The sequence below is a fragment of the Nomascus leucogenys genome, chromosome 19, assembly GCF_006542625.1.
Source record: "Nomascus leucogenys isolate Asia chromosome 19, Asia_NLE_v1, whole genome shotgun sequence".
Classification (NCBI taxonomy): domain Eukaryota; kingdom Metazoa; phylum Chordata; class Mammalia; order Primates; family Hylobatidae; genus Nomascus; species Nomascus leucogenys.
The window spans coordinates 26,538,495-26,558,407 of record NC_044399.1 but is presented as its reverse complement, the minus strand read 5'-3'; the positions used below and the strand labels follow the sequence as shown (position 1 = coordinate 26,558,407).

General features: G+C 51.1%; 1 protein-coding gene across 2 annotated transcripts in view; it reads right to left on the bottom strand.

The window, feature by feature from the left end:
- Positions 1-3,163: 3,163 nt before the first annotated feature.
- The window catches only part of MAPRE3 (microtubule associated protein RP/EB family member 3), a 56,762-nt gene continuing 40,012 nt past the window's right edge, over positions 3,164-19,913 (bottom strand). The window contains exons 2-7 of one of the 2 annotated variants that reach the window (XM_030800013.1): positions 8,070-8,197; positions 6,936-7,081; positions 6,120-6,321; positions 4,629-4,783; positions 4,330-4,482; positions 3,164-4,082 (exon numbers count right to left, since the gene is read on the bottom strand). In XM_030800013.1, coding sequence (XP_030655873.1) covers positions 4,014-4,082; positions 4,330-4,482; positions 4,629-4,783; positions 6,120-6,321; positions 6,936-7,081; positions 8,070-8,190 — 846 coding nt within the window. In that variant the 5' untranslated portion in view covers positions 8,191-8,197 and the 3' untranslated portion in view covers positions 3,164-4,013. The remainder of the gene's footprint in view (positions 4,083-4,329; positions 4,483-4,628; positions 4,784-6,119; positions 6,322-6,935; positions 7,082-8,069; positions 8,198-19,913) is intronic. The other variant, XM_030800014.1, reaches the window with a different exon arrangement.

The following is a 19,913-nucleotide window of genomic DNA, read 5'->3' as shown; positions in this document are numbered from 1 at the left end:
AAGTGTTGGTAGGGGAAGGCAGGGGGTGGGAGATGAGCATATCTTGCTGCCTCCTTCTACCTGTCCTCCAGCCTCTTTAGGCCTGACCATGGCTGACTTTGCATCAGGTAGCTCTGAGATACAGTGCCTTTGCCAAGGACCATATTTGAACTGATCATTAATCAATTCATTTTGCAGATCGTTGGTTTAGGTGTACTCAGGAGACCAACAACGATACCTTCTCTTTGTTCGACCCCTCCTGTGTCACATGTATGATCACAGAAGAGACCATGTTTTTGGAAGAGAAACAGAACTGGCTTTCCATTGAGGCAAATGAGGGGGCTGCCCCATGGTGGAGACACACAGGAGGGTGGGAGAGGGACTCTATCTTTCATTGGAATAGTCTGGTAAGTTACCAGTTCTAACTTGGCATCTAGGACATATAAATCATGCGTTTACTTATCCAGCAACCTTTTCTAAGCACCTTCTCTGTGTCAGCCCTGTGCTAGGTGGAGCTGGAAGATATAGCTCACTTGCTTGTAAGGAACTTGAAGGCTGTGTGGGAGACAAATGTATAAACAGAAAATTACAGTTCACCATCTTATGTTCCAGAGGAAAGAAGCACTTAGTATGAGGTACCAGGAAGAGGTGGGGAGAAGGGAGTGGCTTTACATCCTTAAGCTCTGGGTGTTTGAAGAGCAGCCTTAGACACTAGCCATGGAGGTGGGCTTGGGTAGGCCCCGCCACGGGGTTTGAAGACCCAAAAGATGTTGGGTCAAGGAGGACATGGGTGTCTAGTGTAGGAGCAAGCAGAAGGGTGAGCTCACTGAAGCACTGTTTTACCCACTGTACTACGTTTCTATTGCTGCTAAAACAAATTGCCACAAACTTAGTGGCTTAAAACAAGTGCGTTATCTTCCAGTTCTGGAGGGCAGGAGTCTCAACTCAGGTATCCCTGGGCTAGAATCGAGGTGTCAGCAGGACTGGGTTCCTTTCTGGAGGCTTTGTGGGAGCATCCATTTCCTTGCCTTGCCCAGCTTCTAGAGGCCACCAGCATTCCCAAGTTCATGGCTCCCTTCTGTCTTCAAAGCCAACAACAGTGCATGAGTCACTCTCACATTGTATCACTTTGACCTCTTCTTTTATTTTTTTGAGACAGGATCTTGCTCTGTTGCCCAGGCTGAAGTGCAGTGACATGATTATGGCTCACTGCACCCTTGACCTCCAGGGCTCAAATGATCCTTCCATCTCAGCCTCCCAAGTAGCTGGGACTACAGGCATGTAGTACCATGCTCGGCTAATTTTTCTATTTTTTGTAAAGATGGGGTCTCGCTGTTGTCCAGGTTGGTCTCCAACTCCTGTGCTCAAGTGATCCTCCTGCCTTGGCCTCCCAAAATGCTGGGATTACAGACATGAGCCACCACACCCTGCCCACTCTGACCCTTTCTGCCTCCTGCTTCCACTCTTACAAACGTTTGTGATGACATTGGACCCACCTGGATAAACCAGGACACTCTCCCTATTTTAAGGTCAGCAGATTAGCTTCCTGAATTCCATTGGCAACTTTTTCCTTTTTCTTTTTTTTTCTTTTTTTTCTTTTTTTTTTTGAGACAGGGTTTCACTCTGTTGCCCAGGCTGGAGAGTAGTGGAGCAATCATGGCTCACTGCAGCCTTAACAACAACTGGGCTCAAGTGATCCTCGTGCTTCAGCCTCCTGAGTAGCTGGGACTACAGGCACATGCCACAACGCCCTTCAAGTTTTATTTTTTGTAGAGATAGTGTTTCCCTATGTTGCTCAGGGAAGTCTTGAACTTCTGGGCTCAAGCGATCCTCCTGCTTTGGCCTCCAAAAGTGCTGGGATTACAGGCGTGAGCCACCGCGCCTGGCCCACAGGCAGCCTTAATTCCCTTTTGCCATGTAACCCACATATTCACAGCTTCTGGGGATTGTGACGTGGACATTGGGGGAGGCACTGTTCTGCCTCCCACGCCCACTTTACCTTCAGGGTGAGGTCTCGGCCTGGCCTATCCTTTCACGGTATCTACATGTAATCATGGGGAAAAGCCTTTAAAAATTAGGCAAGGGAATTAAAATCATCACGATAAGTAAAATCAGGCAAGGAACTTGCTGGAGGAGAACAGAGATAGAATAAGGCAGAAGTGCCTATGTATGTGGGGGTGGGAGTCAAAAGGGGTGGTGGAGGTGATTGAGGAATAAACAGATATGAATTGCTTATTTAAGGCTTGAACCTGGTGTCATGAGAGAAATGGTGGTGGTCTCAAAAGGGGCCATGGGGTGGGACCACAGAAGAGACACGGCCCCACCTGCATGTTGACCATACTCAGGGTGGTGAGGAAACCAGCGCTGTCCTGCAGCTGGAGGAACCTCAGTGGTCTTTGGGGATGAGCCCTGAACCTCAACTCAAGAAGTGTGAGTTCTAGTCCAGGTTTCAGCCACGGTGAGTGAGTCATGCACGTGGGCCTATAACCCCTCATCAGTAAACCGGGGGCTAGTCTAGATGACCCCAAGGCTCTCACATTCATTTCTGCACTCTTGGTCTCTGCTGGGCTTCTGGGACATCGGTTAGTATGGCCTTTTGTTAGGCACATGCCAGGACTGGGGCTGTGCAGATGATGTGGAAGGGTTCCTGACTCCCTGTTCCCACTGAAGCCTGCTCTACAGAAGGAACCCCTTGGACGTTGCTGTCCTGGGCTTCAGCACTCAGAACTGCTTGCTCTTTGTGGCCATCCCAGCTCTGTCACGTGAGCCCCTGTCCCCAGCTGAATCACTATGGTTAGGTGTATGAGCTTTGACAACAGGTGGGGGATGACCTGCAGTCCCCCTGACCCAAAGGAGACTGAAACGAAGCACCTCTTGGCCAGGCCACCACGGTGCCCCACAGCCACTTCACCAGCTGTCGCTTGTCATGGCCATGGGCCCAGACCTAGTTCTTCCTCAGTGATGGGGGGTTGGGGCCCCTGCCTGCCCTCAGAGCCCTACCACCAGTGTTGGGCATTGGGGCTAGGCTGGAGCTGGGCTCTGAGCCCAGAGCTGGTGGTGGTTTCCAGGCCTGTGGGAGGGTGACAGTGAGGCTGTGCTGCAGCTGTCACCTCCGGAGAGGGCGGTGCATGGGAGGTGGAAAGCACTGGACCTGGACTGTGGCTCAGTTGAGGGACACATGGCATGGACTTTTACCACACAAGTTTATTTAAATAAAAGTGAACACATATGCAGGCTGGTGCCCGAGGGGCAGGGGGTGGGGAGGGCAGGTGGGAAGCAGACAGACAATGGGGTCCAGGCAGAGTTTGTGTGGTGAACCAGGCTGCTGGAGGGAGTGGCTGGGGGCCTCAGGGCAGTGCTGGGATTCAGTGCTGGGGCAGGGGGCCTTGGATGGGTGAGCCTGGTGCCAGGAGGTCATTTCCATCCCTCACATGCCCCCCTCCCTCTCCCTGACCCCCTGGGACTACAGCACTACCTCCTCAGCCCCCTCTCCCTCTCCTGACATCAGCCTTCCCCTTAGCTACTGAGAAGCCAAAAGACAAAATAAATTAGAATGGGTAAGTCCTACCCCAGCCCCCAGCCATGGGGAAGGGAAGCCAAGCCAGGCACACTGCCCTGGAGCCCGTGCTGTCAGCTCTGGAAAAGAACAGGTAAAGTGCAAGGAGAATCCAGTAAGTAAAAATATACCAATGACTTTGTCAAATACACAGCTGCTGGCTGTCAGGAGCAGGTGGCTGGCTGGGGCGGGTGGCAGCAGCACCCTGGGAAGTGTTGGGCGACACAGCAGAGAGACAACGGAAATAAATAGGGTGGGTGTGGACAGGGGTCCTGCCAACTGGGCCAGTGCCACCCAGGACGGGCTTCTGCCTGCTTTCCGGCCCCAGGCCCCCAAGCCCCGCTCGCCTGGCTCCCCAGTGCTGCGGCACTGACACAAAGCACCCGGCCGACCGTGTTAGGAAGGGACTATAATGTGGGAGTGGAGCAGGGAGGGAGGCACAGGGAAGCCGTGCAGTCAGCCAGGGCAGCGGCCGCCCTCAGTACTCGTCCTGGTCTTCTTGTTGATGCTCTTCAATCTCATCATCCTCAGGGGGTGCGAATCCTTCCTGGAGGGTGGGAGAGAGAGGAAAGTGGTGGGCCAGGCAGGCCAGGCAGGGCTTCTCAGGTTCTGTAAGCAGCTGAAGAGCAAGGGGTCAGGAGCCCGGGAGCCCTGCTAATGGGTGACCCTGGGCTAGTGACTTCACCTGCCTCTCATCAGTAAATGTTCTCCACGGTCCCTTCCGGCCCTATCACACTTCTGGTCTTAGGGCCAGGCCAGACCGGGGAGGGCACAGTGGGCCTGGGAGTGCTCACCTCCGTGGCATAGAGGATGCCAATGATGCCTGAGATAACAGGGCTGTTTTCACTTTCATGCTCCTGGCAGATGAGCTCGATGTCACGAAGTTTGCTGAAGTAGAAGTCACGTTCCTTCTCCAGCCCATCCACTGTCAGCTTCAAGTCCACCAGCTGCTTGGGGACAAAGTGATGTTCAAGCCAGAGGTCCCCAACTCAGGCTCCCCTGCCTGCCCTCCTCTTGTTTGTCCCTGCAGACACCCCAAGGGCCTGGCTTTGGTGACAGGGCTATCTCAGCTACCCTTACCCATCCCACTCACCTGTTGGTTGAGTTCAAGAATTTGGGCATCAGTCTCATGGCCGCCATTTCGGGCTGATGGAGGATTCTTCCGGAGAATGCAGGGGGGGGCCACATTGCTCAGCCGGCCAGAGGTCTGCATGTTTTTTGGGCCTGTGGGGGACGTCCTCTGTGGAACTGCCCAGAGGAAAAGAGTCAGGTGAGTCCATGTGAGCCCACAGCGCACGTGGCAGGAGACAGCCTGGTGTGAGGACTGCGGGGGCAGGCCCATGCGACAGGCAGGCACTCTCACCCCTCTGCCCCCACCCCAGGAAGGGCATCTACAGCTAGGCCCTGAGCCTTGGCCACATGGACACTCCAGCAGCTGGGCAGCCCTTTGGCAAGCCCGGGAGAACAGAAACTATAGGGAACTAAACAAGGTGTGAGGTGTTGGGGCAGGGAGAGAGCTGGCCTGAGGGATAGAGGAGAGAAATTAGGACAGCAAATTTGGGGAAGTGGAGTTGGAAGGGTGCGGGGCCCTCTCGTACTGATAGCTAGAGGAAAGGCAGCTGGCACAGGGTCTTTCCTAACAGAAGCCCCAGCCCAAAGCCATCGTCCCTGGGTGGCTGTCCCTCCAGGGGCCCTGTGTCAGGATGGGCTCTTTTGCCCTCTGCTGGGCTGGACCAGGTATCTGCACAGTGGTGGCCAAATCAGGGACCCCAGCTCCTCCCCAGCGCAGCCAGCATGCCGTGGCCACTTGCTCACTAGCGACTGCACCTCCCTAGACAGAGCGGGCTGCTTCTAGTGCAAAGCAAGCAGGCGGGCGAGTGGGGCAGGCCCAGGCAGAACAGCAGTGCAGACAGAGGAGGTGGCTCTGCTATGACGGGGTCCGACGCGGGCTGGGGCTGCTCCTCTCCCTTCCCCTCCCAATGCTGCTGCTTCCCAAAGGCCCTGTTGCTTCTCTCCCTTCCCCTCCCAGTGCTGCTGCTTCCCAAAGGCCCTATTGCTTCTCTCCCTTCCCCTCCAGGACCCAGACAAAGCCTCATTTCTAGAGACTCATCTTTTGAGGATTTAGGACTATTGGGCCTTTGGAGTGGGGAAAGGTGTGAGTCAGCTTGGCAACTCCTGCCCCTGGCCATCCAGGGGGCAGGGGGCAAGAAGGGGCTGTGGTGCTGGCACCAGGCTCTTGGTCTGGATGCACCTGGACGGAGAAACCAAGCCACCTTGCTGCCCCATCATCTTGAGGCAAACAAGTTAGCTCGTGCTATGAAACAAAGTGCCTTGGGCCTCCTACCCCAGCTGCCACCATGGCTGGTGCTGGTGGCTCTCCTCTTAGAGCAATTTGTGGAGCTCTCTCACCCACTACTTTCACTCCCCCTGGTCTAAGGGGCCAGCAGGCGGCGTCATCCGAACTCCGTGATAACAAGTCTCCTCCAGGCTGGCAGGGCCGGGCCGTGGCCCAGGGGGCACTCCTGGCTGTAGAGGCCTGCTGGCCCGGCCCCCCACGCTCCCTCCCCCGGCTCGGGCACGTTACCTGCTGTGCCAATGAGTTTCTTGGATTTGTTGAAGATCTGATCACCTGGGTTAGGAGGTGGCGCTACGTCCTGGCCCTGCCGCGCCAGCAGAGGGTTGTAATCCTTTCCATCATAGTTTGCGTCAAAGAATTTCTTAAACCACTGAATAAACTCAAAATTATCTTGGAATTTTCCTTTCACTAATTTCTCTACAGGAATGATCTGAAATAGACCACATAAGCAGAGTACTTTAGCCACCTGCTGCTGTAGGGCCGCCTTCCTCTGCTGAGGGCCACTGCTCTCAGGAAAGCCAGCCCCTGGGCTGCAGCGTCCTCCACCTTCTCCACTTGCCCCCCTCCCACGGCACCAGAGCAGACAGGTAGGCTGGTAAGCCCTAGTGTCAGATCCAGAGGCATCCCTCCTCTACAGGCACCGTGTGGAAGAACTGTGTGGGGAGGCGTCCCTTGGCTCTACTGCCTGCGTGTGGGCTGGGGGTCTGCAGCCACCGAGGCAGGAGAGTGAGCAGAGACACTTTCTTGGGCCCTACAGAGACAGAGAGAGGTGGAACTTCACAGGAGCGGTACACAGAGCTCAGTGTTGGGGTGGGCAGGGTCCAGAGAGGAGGAAGGGAAAGGAATGTTGTCATGATGGGATGGCAAGTGTTGTGGGCTTTTCCATTGTGCCTCGAGCGGGGGGAAAATTCCCTCTGGAGAGTCGGGAGGTGGAGGGAGGCGCGAGCACTGGAGTGACCCCAGCAGCCCCAGTTGCTGGGCTGGTGGGTCCTCTTCCCCAGGGTCACACTGCTCCTCAGGGCCCCCCGGAGCACAGGCACCTACTTTGTCAACACCCATCTTCTTGAAAGCTGCTTGCAGCACCTTGAAGTTGTGGATGTATTCATGCTCTAGTTTGGCCTGGAACTTCACTTTCCTCAAGTGCACACAGCCAGGGAAGAGCATGTCCATGAACTGGCAGTAGGCTGCCCCTGTGGAGAAGGACGGCTGGCTGAAGGGTCTTGCTGCTCTCCTTCTGTGGGCTGCTCTCTCTCACTTCCCCAAACCCCGTCTCTTCTTCTCTCTCCTTGTTCTGGGGCTGGGGCCAGTCCTACTTTCAGGATAGACATGGCCAGAATCCCCCCAGCTTTCCACGAATAACAGCAATGACTATTTATGGATGCGTATTGTGTACCAGCACCACACCAAACACTGCATGTAGGTAGGGCAATCCCAACAGGAACTCTAGTTAGTTGGTGATATTATCTCCATCTTATGGATGGAAAAACTGAGGCCTAGGGCACTATAGTGACTTGCCCAAGGTTGCACCACCAGAAGAAGAGCTGAGAGCTGGACCCAGAGAGGTGTGGTCAGACCTGTGGCTCTGCTGCCATCCTGGCTGTCAGCTCCCCACTCCTCCTTTCCCTGCAGTCCTTCACCGTGCCTCTCCTGCTCTTCTCTTTCCCTGCTTCCATTTCTTGACTTCAGCTCTAGACAGTCTGCTAGTTCAGGGCCTTCAGCTCTCCTCCTTAATCTAATCACAAGCTACAGCCATGGGCTGCATAACGATGGTTTGGTCAATGATGAACCACATATATGATGGTGGTCCATAGGATTACAATAGCATGTTTTTATTTTATTATCACCTTTTCTATGTTTAGGTATATTTAGATGTGCAAATACTTACCATGTGTTAAAGCTGCAGTATTTAGTACAGAAACATGCTGTCCATGTTTTTAGCTAGGAGTAGTAGGCTATACCATATAGCCGAGGTGTGTAGTAGGCTACACCATCCAGGTTTGTGTAAATACACTCTGTGATGTTCACACAACAACAGCATTGCCTAAGGATGCATTTCTCTGGGCACATCAGTCATTCAGCCATGCATGACTGTATATTCCCTGCTGTGGCTGCTCTGCCTTCTGACCTTTCTTTCCTTTCCTTCCAGCAGAGCCACTTCCCATATTCCCAGCCTCCTACCTGAACAGAGCTGTTCTATCTTGGTATAGTTGAGGTGCAGGGAGTCGTTGACCCATGCAAGCATATCATGGCGACTCAGATTTTCACTGGTCACAGATGTGGAGTACACATTGACGGCCATACCCCAGCTGGAAAGCAAGAAGAAAGGTAAGGTCAGCACTGGGGCCTCATGCAGCTCCTTAGCTGTCAGGAGAGAGGGGCTGTATGATACTGGGAAGTAAGAAACATTCCCTCCAGATTGGCCTCGCAGTTTACCCCCAGAGGGAGGGTCTTTATTCCTTAGACATTTCATGAGCATCTACTATATGCTAGACGTGCACTAGGAGCCAGTAATTCCAAGTTAATTAAGATATGGCCTCTGCCTTGAGGCATTTACAGACAGGCAGATCCCCTCAGTAGGGAGTGATGGGGCAGTGAAACAGGCACATAAATGTTCAGGGACAGCACAAAGACGGGTGTGAGCGCATCTGCTGGGCAGGGTCAGCGAAGGCTTCAGAGCAGAGATGTTGGAGCCTGAAAAGAATAGGAATTTTCCAGACATAAAAAGGGATGGGTAGAAGGCATTTCAGGCACAGGGACTAGCAAGAACAAAGGCAGAGCTTATTCCGGGCACTCTGAGTCGTGGAGCAGGCCCAGGGAGCAGATTTTTCTGTTGGGGTGTGGCACAATGAGGTTGGCAGGGACAGGTTGCCAGGCCCTTGTTTACCAGAAGGAGGAATCTGGACTTTCTATTTGGATGACGGGAAGCCATTAGAGGGTTTTAAGCGACAGTAACCTGACCAGATTTGTGTTTTAGAAAGCCAGCTAACCTTTGCCTCTGCTCTGACTTCAGACTCCATATTCCTGTGGCTGATGCAGAGGCATCTAAATTCTGCTTGTCCACAACCTTCCCTTAGAATATGCTTCTGGCTCCTGTATTCATTATCCCAGTGAATGTCACCATCAGCAATTAATCACCACCTTAGAAACTGCGGGGTCATCCCAGACAGCTTACTCTCCCTCATGCACCTATCAAGTCATTCCTCAAGTCCTGGAACCCCACCTCCTCAATCCGCCCTGTTCTGCTTACCCTCAGGATTTATGCATACTGTTGTCCCTTGGTATTCACGAGGGAATTTGTTCCAGAACATCTCCCCATGCCAAAGTCAATGCACAGTCAAGTCCCTTATATAAAATGATGTAGTATTTACAGTTAACCTACACACATCCTCCGGTATGATTTAAGTCATCTCTAGATTACTTATAATACCTACTACCATGTCACTTCGATGTAAATAGTTGTTATACTGTATTGTTTAGGAAATTGTGACATGAAAAAAAAGTCTGTAGGTAATGGTATTTGATTGAATCCACAGATGTGGAACCCAGGGATGTGGAGGGCTGACTGTATTTTCTCTCTAGCCCAGGCTAGCAGGAGCCTCCTAAAAGGCCTTCCAGCCTCCAGTCTCTCCCTCCTCCTAATCCATCCTTAACACTGCTGTCGTCAGAATCTACCTAAAAGCAGGCCTGGCCACCGCCCTCCCCCACTTCAAGTCCTTTCAGCCAGCAGTCATAAAAGAGACACTCCTTGGCCGAATTTGCCTTGCAGACTTAAACTGTTTAGCACTCATAGTGTTGGAAACAGTTTTGAATTAGTGCCCAATATTTTAAAGTTGAGATGTTTAACAACTTGGGATTTCTGGCTTCTTTTGGCCACTCTGACCCTGTGCTCCCACACTGAAACCAGCAGTTGGAGTGGAGCCAGCAGTGAGCCTCCTTCCCACCCCACAGAGGCCAAGGGTCAGCTGCTGCTGCTAACTGACTTGAGCTGTTAAGAAAAGCACATATTTCTTGTAACCAGGTCTTTATCAGAAATGGAGAAACAAGATAGGTCAAAAGGACTGTGTTTTCCGAGAATTGTGAGGACATGTGTTTCCGGAGTGAGTGAAGAATATTTCTCCAGGTTTAATATGTAAAGTGTCTCTGTGAAATAAGATACATTTTATACACCTTATATTCTTTTTTTTTTTTTTTTTTTTTTTTGAGACGGAGTCTCGCTCTTTCACCCAGGCTGGAGTGCAGTGGCGCGATCTCGGCTCACTGCAGGCTCCGCCCCCCGGGGTTCACGCCATTCTCCTGCCTCAGCCTCCCACGTAGCTGGGACTACAGGCGCCTGCCACCTCGCCCGGCTAATTTTTTGTATTTTTTTTTTTTAGTAGAGACGGGGTTTCACTGTGTTAGCCAGGATGGTCTCGATCTCCTGACCTCGTGATCCGCCTGCCTCGGCCTCCCAAAGTGCTGGGATTACAGGCGTGAGCCACCGCGCCCGGCCATACACCTTATATTCTTACAGAAAGAATATTTCCCTGCCTGTCACAGGCATCTGCTGTTATCATGTGACTCCTCCTGACCACTTATCAAACTCATAAGGGGACCCCACATCTTCAGCCTTATCTCTCACTTTGATTCCCCAGTTAGGAGCCATAGGCAGCTTCCTACTCACTCTCTGTCTGGAATGCTGTCCCCACCCCAAAGTTCATTCATTCTCTGCTCCATGGTTCTCAACTGTGGCCCCAGACCTGCAGCATTGGGACTATATGGGGATCAGCTGGTTAGAAATTCCAATTCGCTTGACCTCCCCCAGACCTAACTAAATGAGAAACTGCCTTTGACCAAGATGCCCGGAGGATCTGCAGGCACAGTCCTGTTTGAGTAGTACTGCTTTAGACAGGGAGGCTCAGCAAGGCATCTGCAGAGCTGTGTGCCCCTTATGTTCCCACCCCTGACCCCAAGCACATAGGATGGAGCATGTTTAACTTAAATGAATGCTTTGAAGAAAAATCATGAGAGAAAACCCTCTTCTTTATTCCTAGTTCTTCCTCCTTTGAAAAATAAACCTTGTCCTTCGTTGCCCAGGCAAAGGGAGGCCAGGTGGGGCCAAAAAGCCAAGAGAAACAGAAATGAATTATTGTCTTGGGAGCTCCTAAAGACTCAAGACCTGGCAATTTCAGAGCTTTCCAAGGGTAATGTTGACTGCACTTGAGTCTTCTCCTCCACAACGTCTCTGCACCCACTGCCCTGCATCTTGGCCCTTGCACTCACCACTGGACTTGTTTAAATGCCTGCGCCCCATGTCGGAAGTGCCTTGAAGCCAAGAGTGGGGTATCCAGGCCTGTCACAGGCAAGACGTTCAGTAACGTTGAACCATTGAGTGATGCCTCTCCTCTTTCTGAATCGTGTCTCATCACCTTCTGGCCTGGGTCCCCCTGCCATCCCCCCACCATCCCCCCTCCCCTGGCACTCAGCCTCAGGACTCTGCTTTAGCTCCAGGAGGCTTTTTCTGACCCCCTCTGTGGGAGGCATGTGCCCATGATCCTACAGCACCCTGGGCACAGCTCTTCATGGCATCCCGTACGGTCTCTTCAAATCATGTGTGTGAGACCAGGTGCGGTGGCTCATGTCTGTAATGCCAGCACTTTGGGAGGCTGAGGGGGCCCGATCACCTAAGCCAGGAGTTCGAGACCAGCCTGGCCAACATGGCGAAACCCTGTCTCTACTAAAATTAGCCAGGCGTGTAATCCTAGCTACTAGGGGGGCTGAGGCAGGAGAATTGCTTGAACCCAGAGGTGGAGGTTGCAGTGAGCCAAGATCATGCCACTGTACTCCAGCCTGGGTGACAGAGCCAGACTCCGTCTCCAAAAAAAAAAAAAAAAAAAAAAAATTGTGTATGTGCCTGCCCCTTCCACCTGACTATAAGCTCTTCAATGGCCAGGCTGTGTTCCATTCACTTTCAGGTTCCACACCAGTTCTTGGTGAATAATAACTGCCTAGCCATATTGGTGGAGTGGAATTGCAGACTGGAGTCAGGGGAGTGTTTCCGAGTTCCCAGGATGCACCTAAAGTAACAGGAGGAAGAGTGGATGGGTGGATGGACGCTAAGCTTGCCGAAGGGGCAGAGTGGGTAGAGTCAAGGAAACGGCATCTGATTTTGATGAGTATTATTTTGTTGTGGACTGCAAGAAATTGAAAAGATTTGCCCCTGTCCTCAAGGAGTTCATAATCTTATTGGGGAGAGTAATGCACACATGAGAACAGTATAACCAAATGCCCCAAAGTGTGCTGGAAACAGCAAGTGCCACAGGAATCAGGAAGGAGAGGGCATGCAGAGGTAGAGAAATGGATGTGAATGGCCCCAGGGCCACAGTGGTCAGACTCTGCCAGGTCCCCAGGGAGGGTGCAGAGGACACCAGCTATTCCGGGAACTGTCCATAATGACTCTGCAGGAGCGTTCCACAGGCTCAGAGAGTCATTTCCCTATGAGGCCCCTGGGGCAGAGTGATTCTGGGCCAGCTGTGGCTGACAGGCCTCAGAGGGGCTGTTCTGGTCTGGGGTGGTTCTGGGGGCAAGGAGTAGTCTTAGGTTGGCCCTGGAGTTCCCGAGCCACTTTAGGGATTTTGTTGTGCTTAAAGTGTATGAATTTCAGGGGCTGACTACTGAAGAAAAGGAAAGGCAATGGTCTTAGTCCAAACATATCCTCCAGTTTTTGATTGAAATCATTTGAGCCTCAGGGGTCTTCCAGCCTGGGGGCAGCTTTCCTGGTTCCACAGGATTGGACCTGCTAATGGTTCAGGCCTCCTCCATGCATTGCAGAGATTCTTTACTAGGAGAGTCCACCGGCTTCTCCTGCAGAGACTTCAAGAGGCTAGAGTGCAGCCCAAGTGTGTGTGTGTATGATATATTATATATAGATTATATGTTATATGCACATATTTTACAGACACACACACACACACACACACACATATAATTTTAAAGAATACCTCAGATGATTCTGGTGCACAGCCCTGTGTGAGAACCACAGCCTTCATTTGATATGCATACTTAGCTGGGATTTACTGGCTTTTGTTGCAATGGCAAAGGCTGGAACATTGGGATGTTCTGCCACTTATCTGGGGGGAAAATGCTAGCCAGTCCTTGGCACACAGGGAAAATCTCCAGTTTCCCTGGAGTTTAGAACACAACTAAAGGCCTTGCTTTTTGGGCTCCTAAGAGTCACTAAGAGCCACATGGCTGCTTGAAAAATGCCCAGGTCTTCTCAGCATTGACTCAGTTTTGTCAATGCCTGACGACAGGAGGGCATTTTCCACACCTTTGGTCTGACTCTAGGGTCCCATGAGTGGCAGCAGTGCCTGTGTGAAGGAAGCTGGAAAAAATGGCTCCTTTCAGGGCCCAGCAATGAATCATGCTGTTACCCACTATGGGGCTTCTGGGGAAGCAGGTAGCTAGTAGCAGGAACAGAGCCTCAGTCCCTACTCAGGACTCGCTCAGGTCCTCTCAACTGGTGCTACACTCTGCCCTAGTGGGGGTCCATTTGGCTCAGGAGGACTCATCCAGGGCACCCAGGGGTCTCTGCAGGAATTCTGTGCTGCACCTGCTAGGGCAGCATGAAGTAACAGCCTCCTTGTTTCCTTTGAGCAAACATCACATTGGGGAGGACAGGATGCCCTTTTAATTTTCCTCTCCTAGCTTTGGCTCTGTAAATAGAACTAAACATGGCCAGCAGGTGGCACCCAGGTCCTGAGCAAAAACTCCTTTAAATGTATCCCCCATCCCCCAACCCCCCTTGCCAGAGCTCAGTTTAGAGCTCAAATTGGGAGCCTCTAAAAGCTGGGCTGGCTGAGGGGCCTGGAGGATTGGGGCTGTTCTAAGATCCTGGACTGAACTAAGCCAGCCTCCGTATCCCCCAAAACCACAGTTTGAACTCACCAAACAGGTCCAGCTTCTGATTGCCTTTTGCATTGGGGGTTGACTTGGGCCTGGACTCACACCAGACCAGCTGCTGGGGGCAGAGGTGTATAAAGTATTTGCCCAAGCATCAGGGTCTAAGTGGACCAGCTGCCTCCAATTACAGCAAAGACATAACCTGACGAAACTCTTAATAATAACACACTTGTTTCCAAGAACTCCTTCACCTCCCCGGAGAGAATGGTAGGTAGCCACTCGGAGGGGGCAGGCTCTGTCCCAAGAGATGTAGTAGCAGTGTCTTCCAACCCCATCCACATGTTTCTACCATGATCTTTGGCACATGTGACTGTCAGGAGAAACAGACCCTGATTGGATTGTGGCATATCATCATCCAGGCAGATCCCCATTTGAGGATCAGACCAACAACGTGGCCTTGGGGAAAGCCTGCTCTGAAGGGCCTCGACTCCTGCTATCAGGAATGGAGTCAAGGGAAAGAAAAGTTGAGGAGGTTTAATCTGGTGATTTTGCTGAGTCATTTCCTATACTAGGACTGTAAGGTTCATGGTGCATTCACAGGAAACTGGGAAAGGCAATTACAGCTCTCATTGCAGGAGGGGAAGCTGCGGGTCATTCTGCAGACTGAGGCCTTAAAAATGGTCATCAAGACCAAATCCCACTAACCCATGGTCAGAAGGGTTTCTAGAGACCATCTGCTTCCTTCCCAGGCAATTAGGACTGCACTTAGATCTAGGCACTTATATTCTTAAATCATAAAGATGGCCAATAAGTCTGCACAACTGAAATTTCACATTCTATTATTTAATGACCTTATCACCAGCCTAAATCTAATTTTGGCTTTTTGTTTTTAAATCTGTCTTCCACAAATATGTCTTAAGGGAAATTTAGGGGCCCTCAGTCTTCTCTAATTCTCTAGAGCTCTTTTTACCTGAAGTTTAGCCCTGTTCTGGCTGGTCCCTGGAAGAACCCCCTGCAGTTTCCAGGCCTCCACCCTCTGCCCAGCGTGGCTATGAAAGACACACCAGGTCTACCAGTCCTGAAGGAGGTGGCCAGCATGCCTCCAGCAAGCTCCAAAAAGGTAGTGCTTAAGAACACTGGATCTCCAGGCACATCATGTGGGTTCAAATCCTAGTTGTACCATGTCCTAGCTGTCTGACTTGACTTTAGGTCTCAGTTTCCTCATCTATAAAATAAGGACAGTGACAGCTCCCACCTCACAGAACAGTTATAAGGATTAAGTGAGCCATGTGTACACAGGGCTGAGCACAGGCCCTGACATTCAGTATGTATTTGGCAAGTGCTGTCAGCATCGCGGGGACAGACAGTGAGAATCTAAGCGCATTTGTTTGAGGTGTAGGTGCCTGACACACAGCCAGCCTCTGGTCTCTGAGACCATGGAAATGCCAGTCCAGAAGGGAGACAGACTACGGAACTTTTCTCTGCCGCTTTGCCTTGAGACAGCCACATGGGCTTCCCAAAGCTGGGCCCTGACCACAATCCCTCCCCAGCTCCAGATTTCCCATATAGCCTGCTTTGTAGATGCCATCCTACCGGCCGAGACAACTGGAACAGATGCTGTGGGATCAGAAGAGAGAGAACTCCACAGAGCCAGCCAACACGTTTCACGTTCCTGAAGTGGGGCTATGCCCATTGTCACTGGGCTACCCCTTCCTGCACAGGCCCAGGGGTCTGAAGTCACCTGTTTGGAAAATCTGCAAAATTGCTACCCCTACCCCCGTGAGTCACAGATCCAGGTTATTCTGGACTTGCATGGAGGCAGTATGTGCAGGTGGGGCTGAGGGGTTCTGAGGGGCTGGGGAGCCAGCCAGCGGGTCACAAAGCCCTGGCAGACCCAGCCAATCACCTTCTTCTTATGGCTGAGCAAGGACCTGACTCATTGAGAGGCTCAGCCTCTCAAAGCTGGATTAGTCAATGCAGAGATGGGGCAAGTGGAGTATTTGCAGGGCTGGCCTGGAGTCCAGGATGCGCCCCCTCCCATAGATCCAGGACAGGGATCTGGACGGCTGTGGGTTCAGGTAGGGACTGAAACTCCTCCAGGATTTTGTTCTCACAACACTTTTAGGTCACAACTCTAAGACCCTGAGCCCTGCTGAAGTTCCAGCCACTGGGATCCTGGACATATCCTGCTGAATAATGATCTGAACTCTTATCAAGGCTCTCCCCAGGCTGGCTGGGATAATGGTGCCACATCCCTGTAGCTGCTAGCCAGGGAAGGAGTCCTTGGGGGAGGTTCTGGCTAGGTCATCCTATCTGACCATAACTTTGAGGGTCAATGGAAACCCTGCAGGATAGTAAACAGAATTTCTCATCGCTGAAATCAATCCATTTTAGTAGGGTTCATCTAGGTGGGCAGATAGAAAGGCAATATTTTCTTTCTAAAGGTTCTTTGCTGGAGATCTTTCAGTTCCTCAAACACCTACTTTTTAGGTCAACAAATGTCCACGGAGTCACCCATTAATCCAAGGCTCCCAGCAGAAGGCAGACAGTGTGACTTGGCTGCAGGCTTTGCCATTCGCTGCCTGTGAGACACAAGCAAGTAGGCGAAGGTATCCAAGCCTCAGTTTTCATGAAGCATCAGAATGATGGTATGATTGAGCATGGGGCTGTTGGGAGCATAATGAGTACTGCTGGCAGGAGCCAAAGGTTCACCATCACCCTGCTTTGGGGGCTGAGCAACCTTTACTGATAGGCAAGATCACTGACATAGACATATCTGACTCACCGTCTTCTTTCCTGCACCCTGACCCAATTCCCACAGACCCTCTGATCAGGGTCCTGAGCAGGGAGAGAGCAGGGACAGCCTTGGGTATCCACTCTCTGCTGCCTCAGGCAGAAAGACAGAGCTGTGCTTTTGGAGCTATGTTGCCCATTTCTTTCCTCAATTAGTACTGGCTCAGGGCTCAGTGCACAATAGCTTCTCAGTACCTATATATTTATTGAATCAATCAATGAATGAATGGGAGAGGTTAAACTAGGGTTTGGGGGGTTCAGATGGCAAGTGGACTCAGCAAGTGTGGTTTTCTGGTTTCGTTTTTTGTTTGTTGACCCGGAGGAGGTGCCACTGGCTACATGGAGAAGGAAGGAGAGGAGAATGCTAGCTGTACTCCCTGGCTACACACAAACAGATGCAGCACGAAGCCTTGGGAATCTTGGCAAGGGATTTAAACAATCTTCCTCTAATGCATATAAGATGGTGCTGCTGGACTTCCCACAACAGGATTTTAAGATGGTTCGGAGAGTGGAACCTGGTAACTCCTGGGAGCACCTCTCTGCTTGGTCTGCTCTGGGGGTGGGCTGCTGGCCCATCTGTGGCTAGCCTCAGGATAGAGGGAAGGGAGCTGCAGCAGCTGCCATGATGTGTTGGGAAGGGAACTGTCATGTTTGCAGCAGCCCTGGTGGGTCTGATGTTTTCTTAATTATCCTTCAAGCTCCAAAAGCACATCCATGTCTCTGGGGACACATATAAGCCATGTCACTTTATGTTCCTTTGGAACTATGTCTCTTTGGACTGTCTGGCTTATAGTTGTTGTCCAGGGCCAAGTGATATGTCACCCTTCTCTGAAATGTCTGCATCCTGTGAATTGTTTAGCCTACTTTCCCCTGACCCCAGGCTCAGGCCCCTCTTCTCTGCTCTCACCATACCTTTCACCCCACATCCAGTCCCCTCCCAAAATCCGCCCAGTTTTACTTCTGTGCCCTTTTGACAGGGCACAGTCATTTATACTTTAACCTTTCCACCAGAAAGTCAACGCTGAAGATGTCCAGGACAAACTTAAGTTTCAGTGTTTGTTGAACTCTCTGTGCCCTCTCTAGTAGACTGCCATTCCTCATGCCCTCAGACTCTACCCTACCTGCCTGTTCTGCAGGACTAACCCCACGTGGAGACAGTCAGCCCCCACCCCAGTGGGGACATGCACTAGAGAGCTTCCAGAAGGCCTGCAGATAGCTTCTCTCCTGCCCTACCATAGTGCCTGAAATTCCCACCAGAAACGCCACTCTTGTGGATTACAGCATCCAGCTCCAGAAAGCCTTTGAGTTGTTACCTCAATTTTGCTTATGAGGAAATGAAGGCTGAGGATTCCAGTGACTTTTCCAAGTTCAAGATCAACCACTGGCAAGATCAGAGCGGAACCCGGCCAAATGAACCCAAATCCCATGCTCTTTCCACACCACCACACTGGGGCAGGAAGGACGATTTGATTTTTCACAGCTCTAGAGCGGGATGACTTGCCAAGATTTCACCCCTTGAGAATTAGGAGGAGGGAAAGGGAATTTCAGAGGGTTTCTTCTTCTTCTTTTTTTTGAGATGGAGTCTTGCTCTGTCGCCCAGGCTGGAGTGCAGTGGCACGATCTCGGCTCACTGCAACCTCCACCTCCCAGGTTCAAGCAATTCTCCTGCCTCAGCCTCCCGAGTAGCTGGGATTACAGGCGTCCATCACCATGCTTGGCTGATTTTTGTATTCTTAGTAGAGATGGGGCCACCATATTGGCCAGGCTGGTCTCAAACTTTTTACCTCATGATCCACCCGCCTCGGCCTCCCAAAGTGTTGGATTACAGGCATTAGCCACCATGCCTGGCCCAGTTTTCTTCTTTATACTTATTTTTTCAAGACATTGCAGCATTGCCTTAACCTCTCTCTCTCTCTTTTTTTTTTTTTTTTTTTTTTTTGAGATGGAGTCTTGCTTTGTTGCCCAGGCTGCAGTACAATGGCATGATCTCAGCTCACTGCAACCTATACCTTCCTGGTTCAAGCAATCCTCCTGCCTCAGCCTCCCGAATAGCTGGGATTACAGGTGTGTGCCACCACACCCAGCTAATTTTTGTATTTTTAGTAGACATGAGGTTTCACCATATTGGCCAGGCTGAACTCCTGACCTCAAGTGATCCACCTGCCTCAGCCTCCCAAAGTGCTAGGATTACAGGTATGAGCCACCAGGCCTGGCCTAGCATTGCCTTAATCTCGACCAGCAAGTGCTTACTGACCACTGACAAAATGTGCTCAACACCCAGTGAGGCATCATGAGGACATGGGATCTTTCAAGGCATGGGTCTTGTCTTTATTAAGGAGCATTTCTTTGGTTGAAGAGGTAAGAGTAATTTATAAAATAACAAGGGATGCCACAAAGCAGAATATATGAAGTGCTAAATAGTGAAAGCACCTTTGACTTTTAAGTGTTCCAGGCACATGAAAAAGATGAGAGGGGGATCAGCAGTTAGAGGTTTCTGGTGGAAGGTGGCACCTAATTGGGCCTTTAAAGATGACAGGATGCCAGAAAGCAGCGAAGAGAAAATGGGAAATTCTGGACATGGGAAACATATTTATTATTACTTTTATTTTTAAAAAAGAGCATAAGACCAATGACTCAGTCCTGGAGGAATGTTAGGGACGCGATGAAAATAGAGGAGGTGGAGAGAAGGTGATGTTTTAGGAGCCAAGGGAGGGCCCACTTTGAAAGAGGAGGTCATCTGCTCTGTTTAATGAAGTTACCAGACCAGAGGTGGCGATATGGTCATTAGATGGTGCAATAAGAAATGATGAAACTCTGAGTCATTTTGTTGGAGTGCGGGGACAGCAGCTAGACCTGCAGATGATTCTGGAGTCCTCAGTCACTTGCCCAGGAGGAAGCTGGAGAGGGACATCAGGCATTTGTCATCACAGCCATGTGTGTCTGCTGCAGCACTTCAGTAGATCTTGAGTGACTGCCTGCAGGATGGAGTGCATTTTGGTTCTTTCAGTTAAAATTTGAAATGAAATATAGATTAGGCCTGGGTGCTGTGGCTCATGCCTATAATCCCAGCACTTTGGGAGGCCGAGACAGGTGGATCACTTGAGGTCAGGAGTTCAAGACCAGCCTGGCCAACATGGCAAAACCCCATCCCTACTAAAAATACAAAAATTAGCTGGGCGTGGTGACACGCACCTGTAATCCCAGCTTCTTGGGAGGCTGAGATAGGAGAATGGCTTGAACCCGGGAGGCGGAGGTTGCAGTGAACCAATATCACACCACTGCACCCCAGCCTGGGCAACAAAGAGCGAAACTCCATCTCAAAAAAAAAAAAAAAAGAAAAAGAAAAAAAGA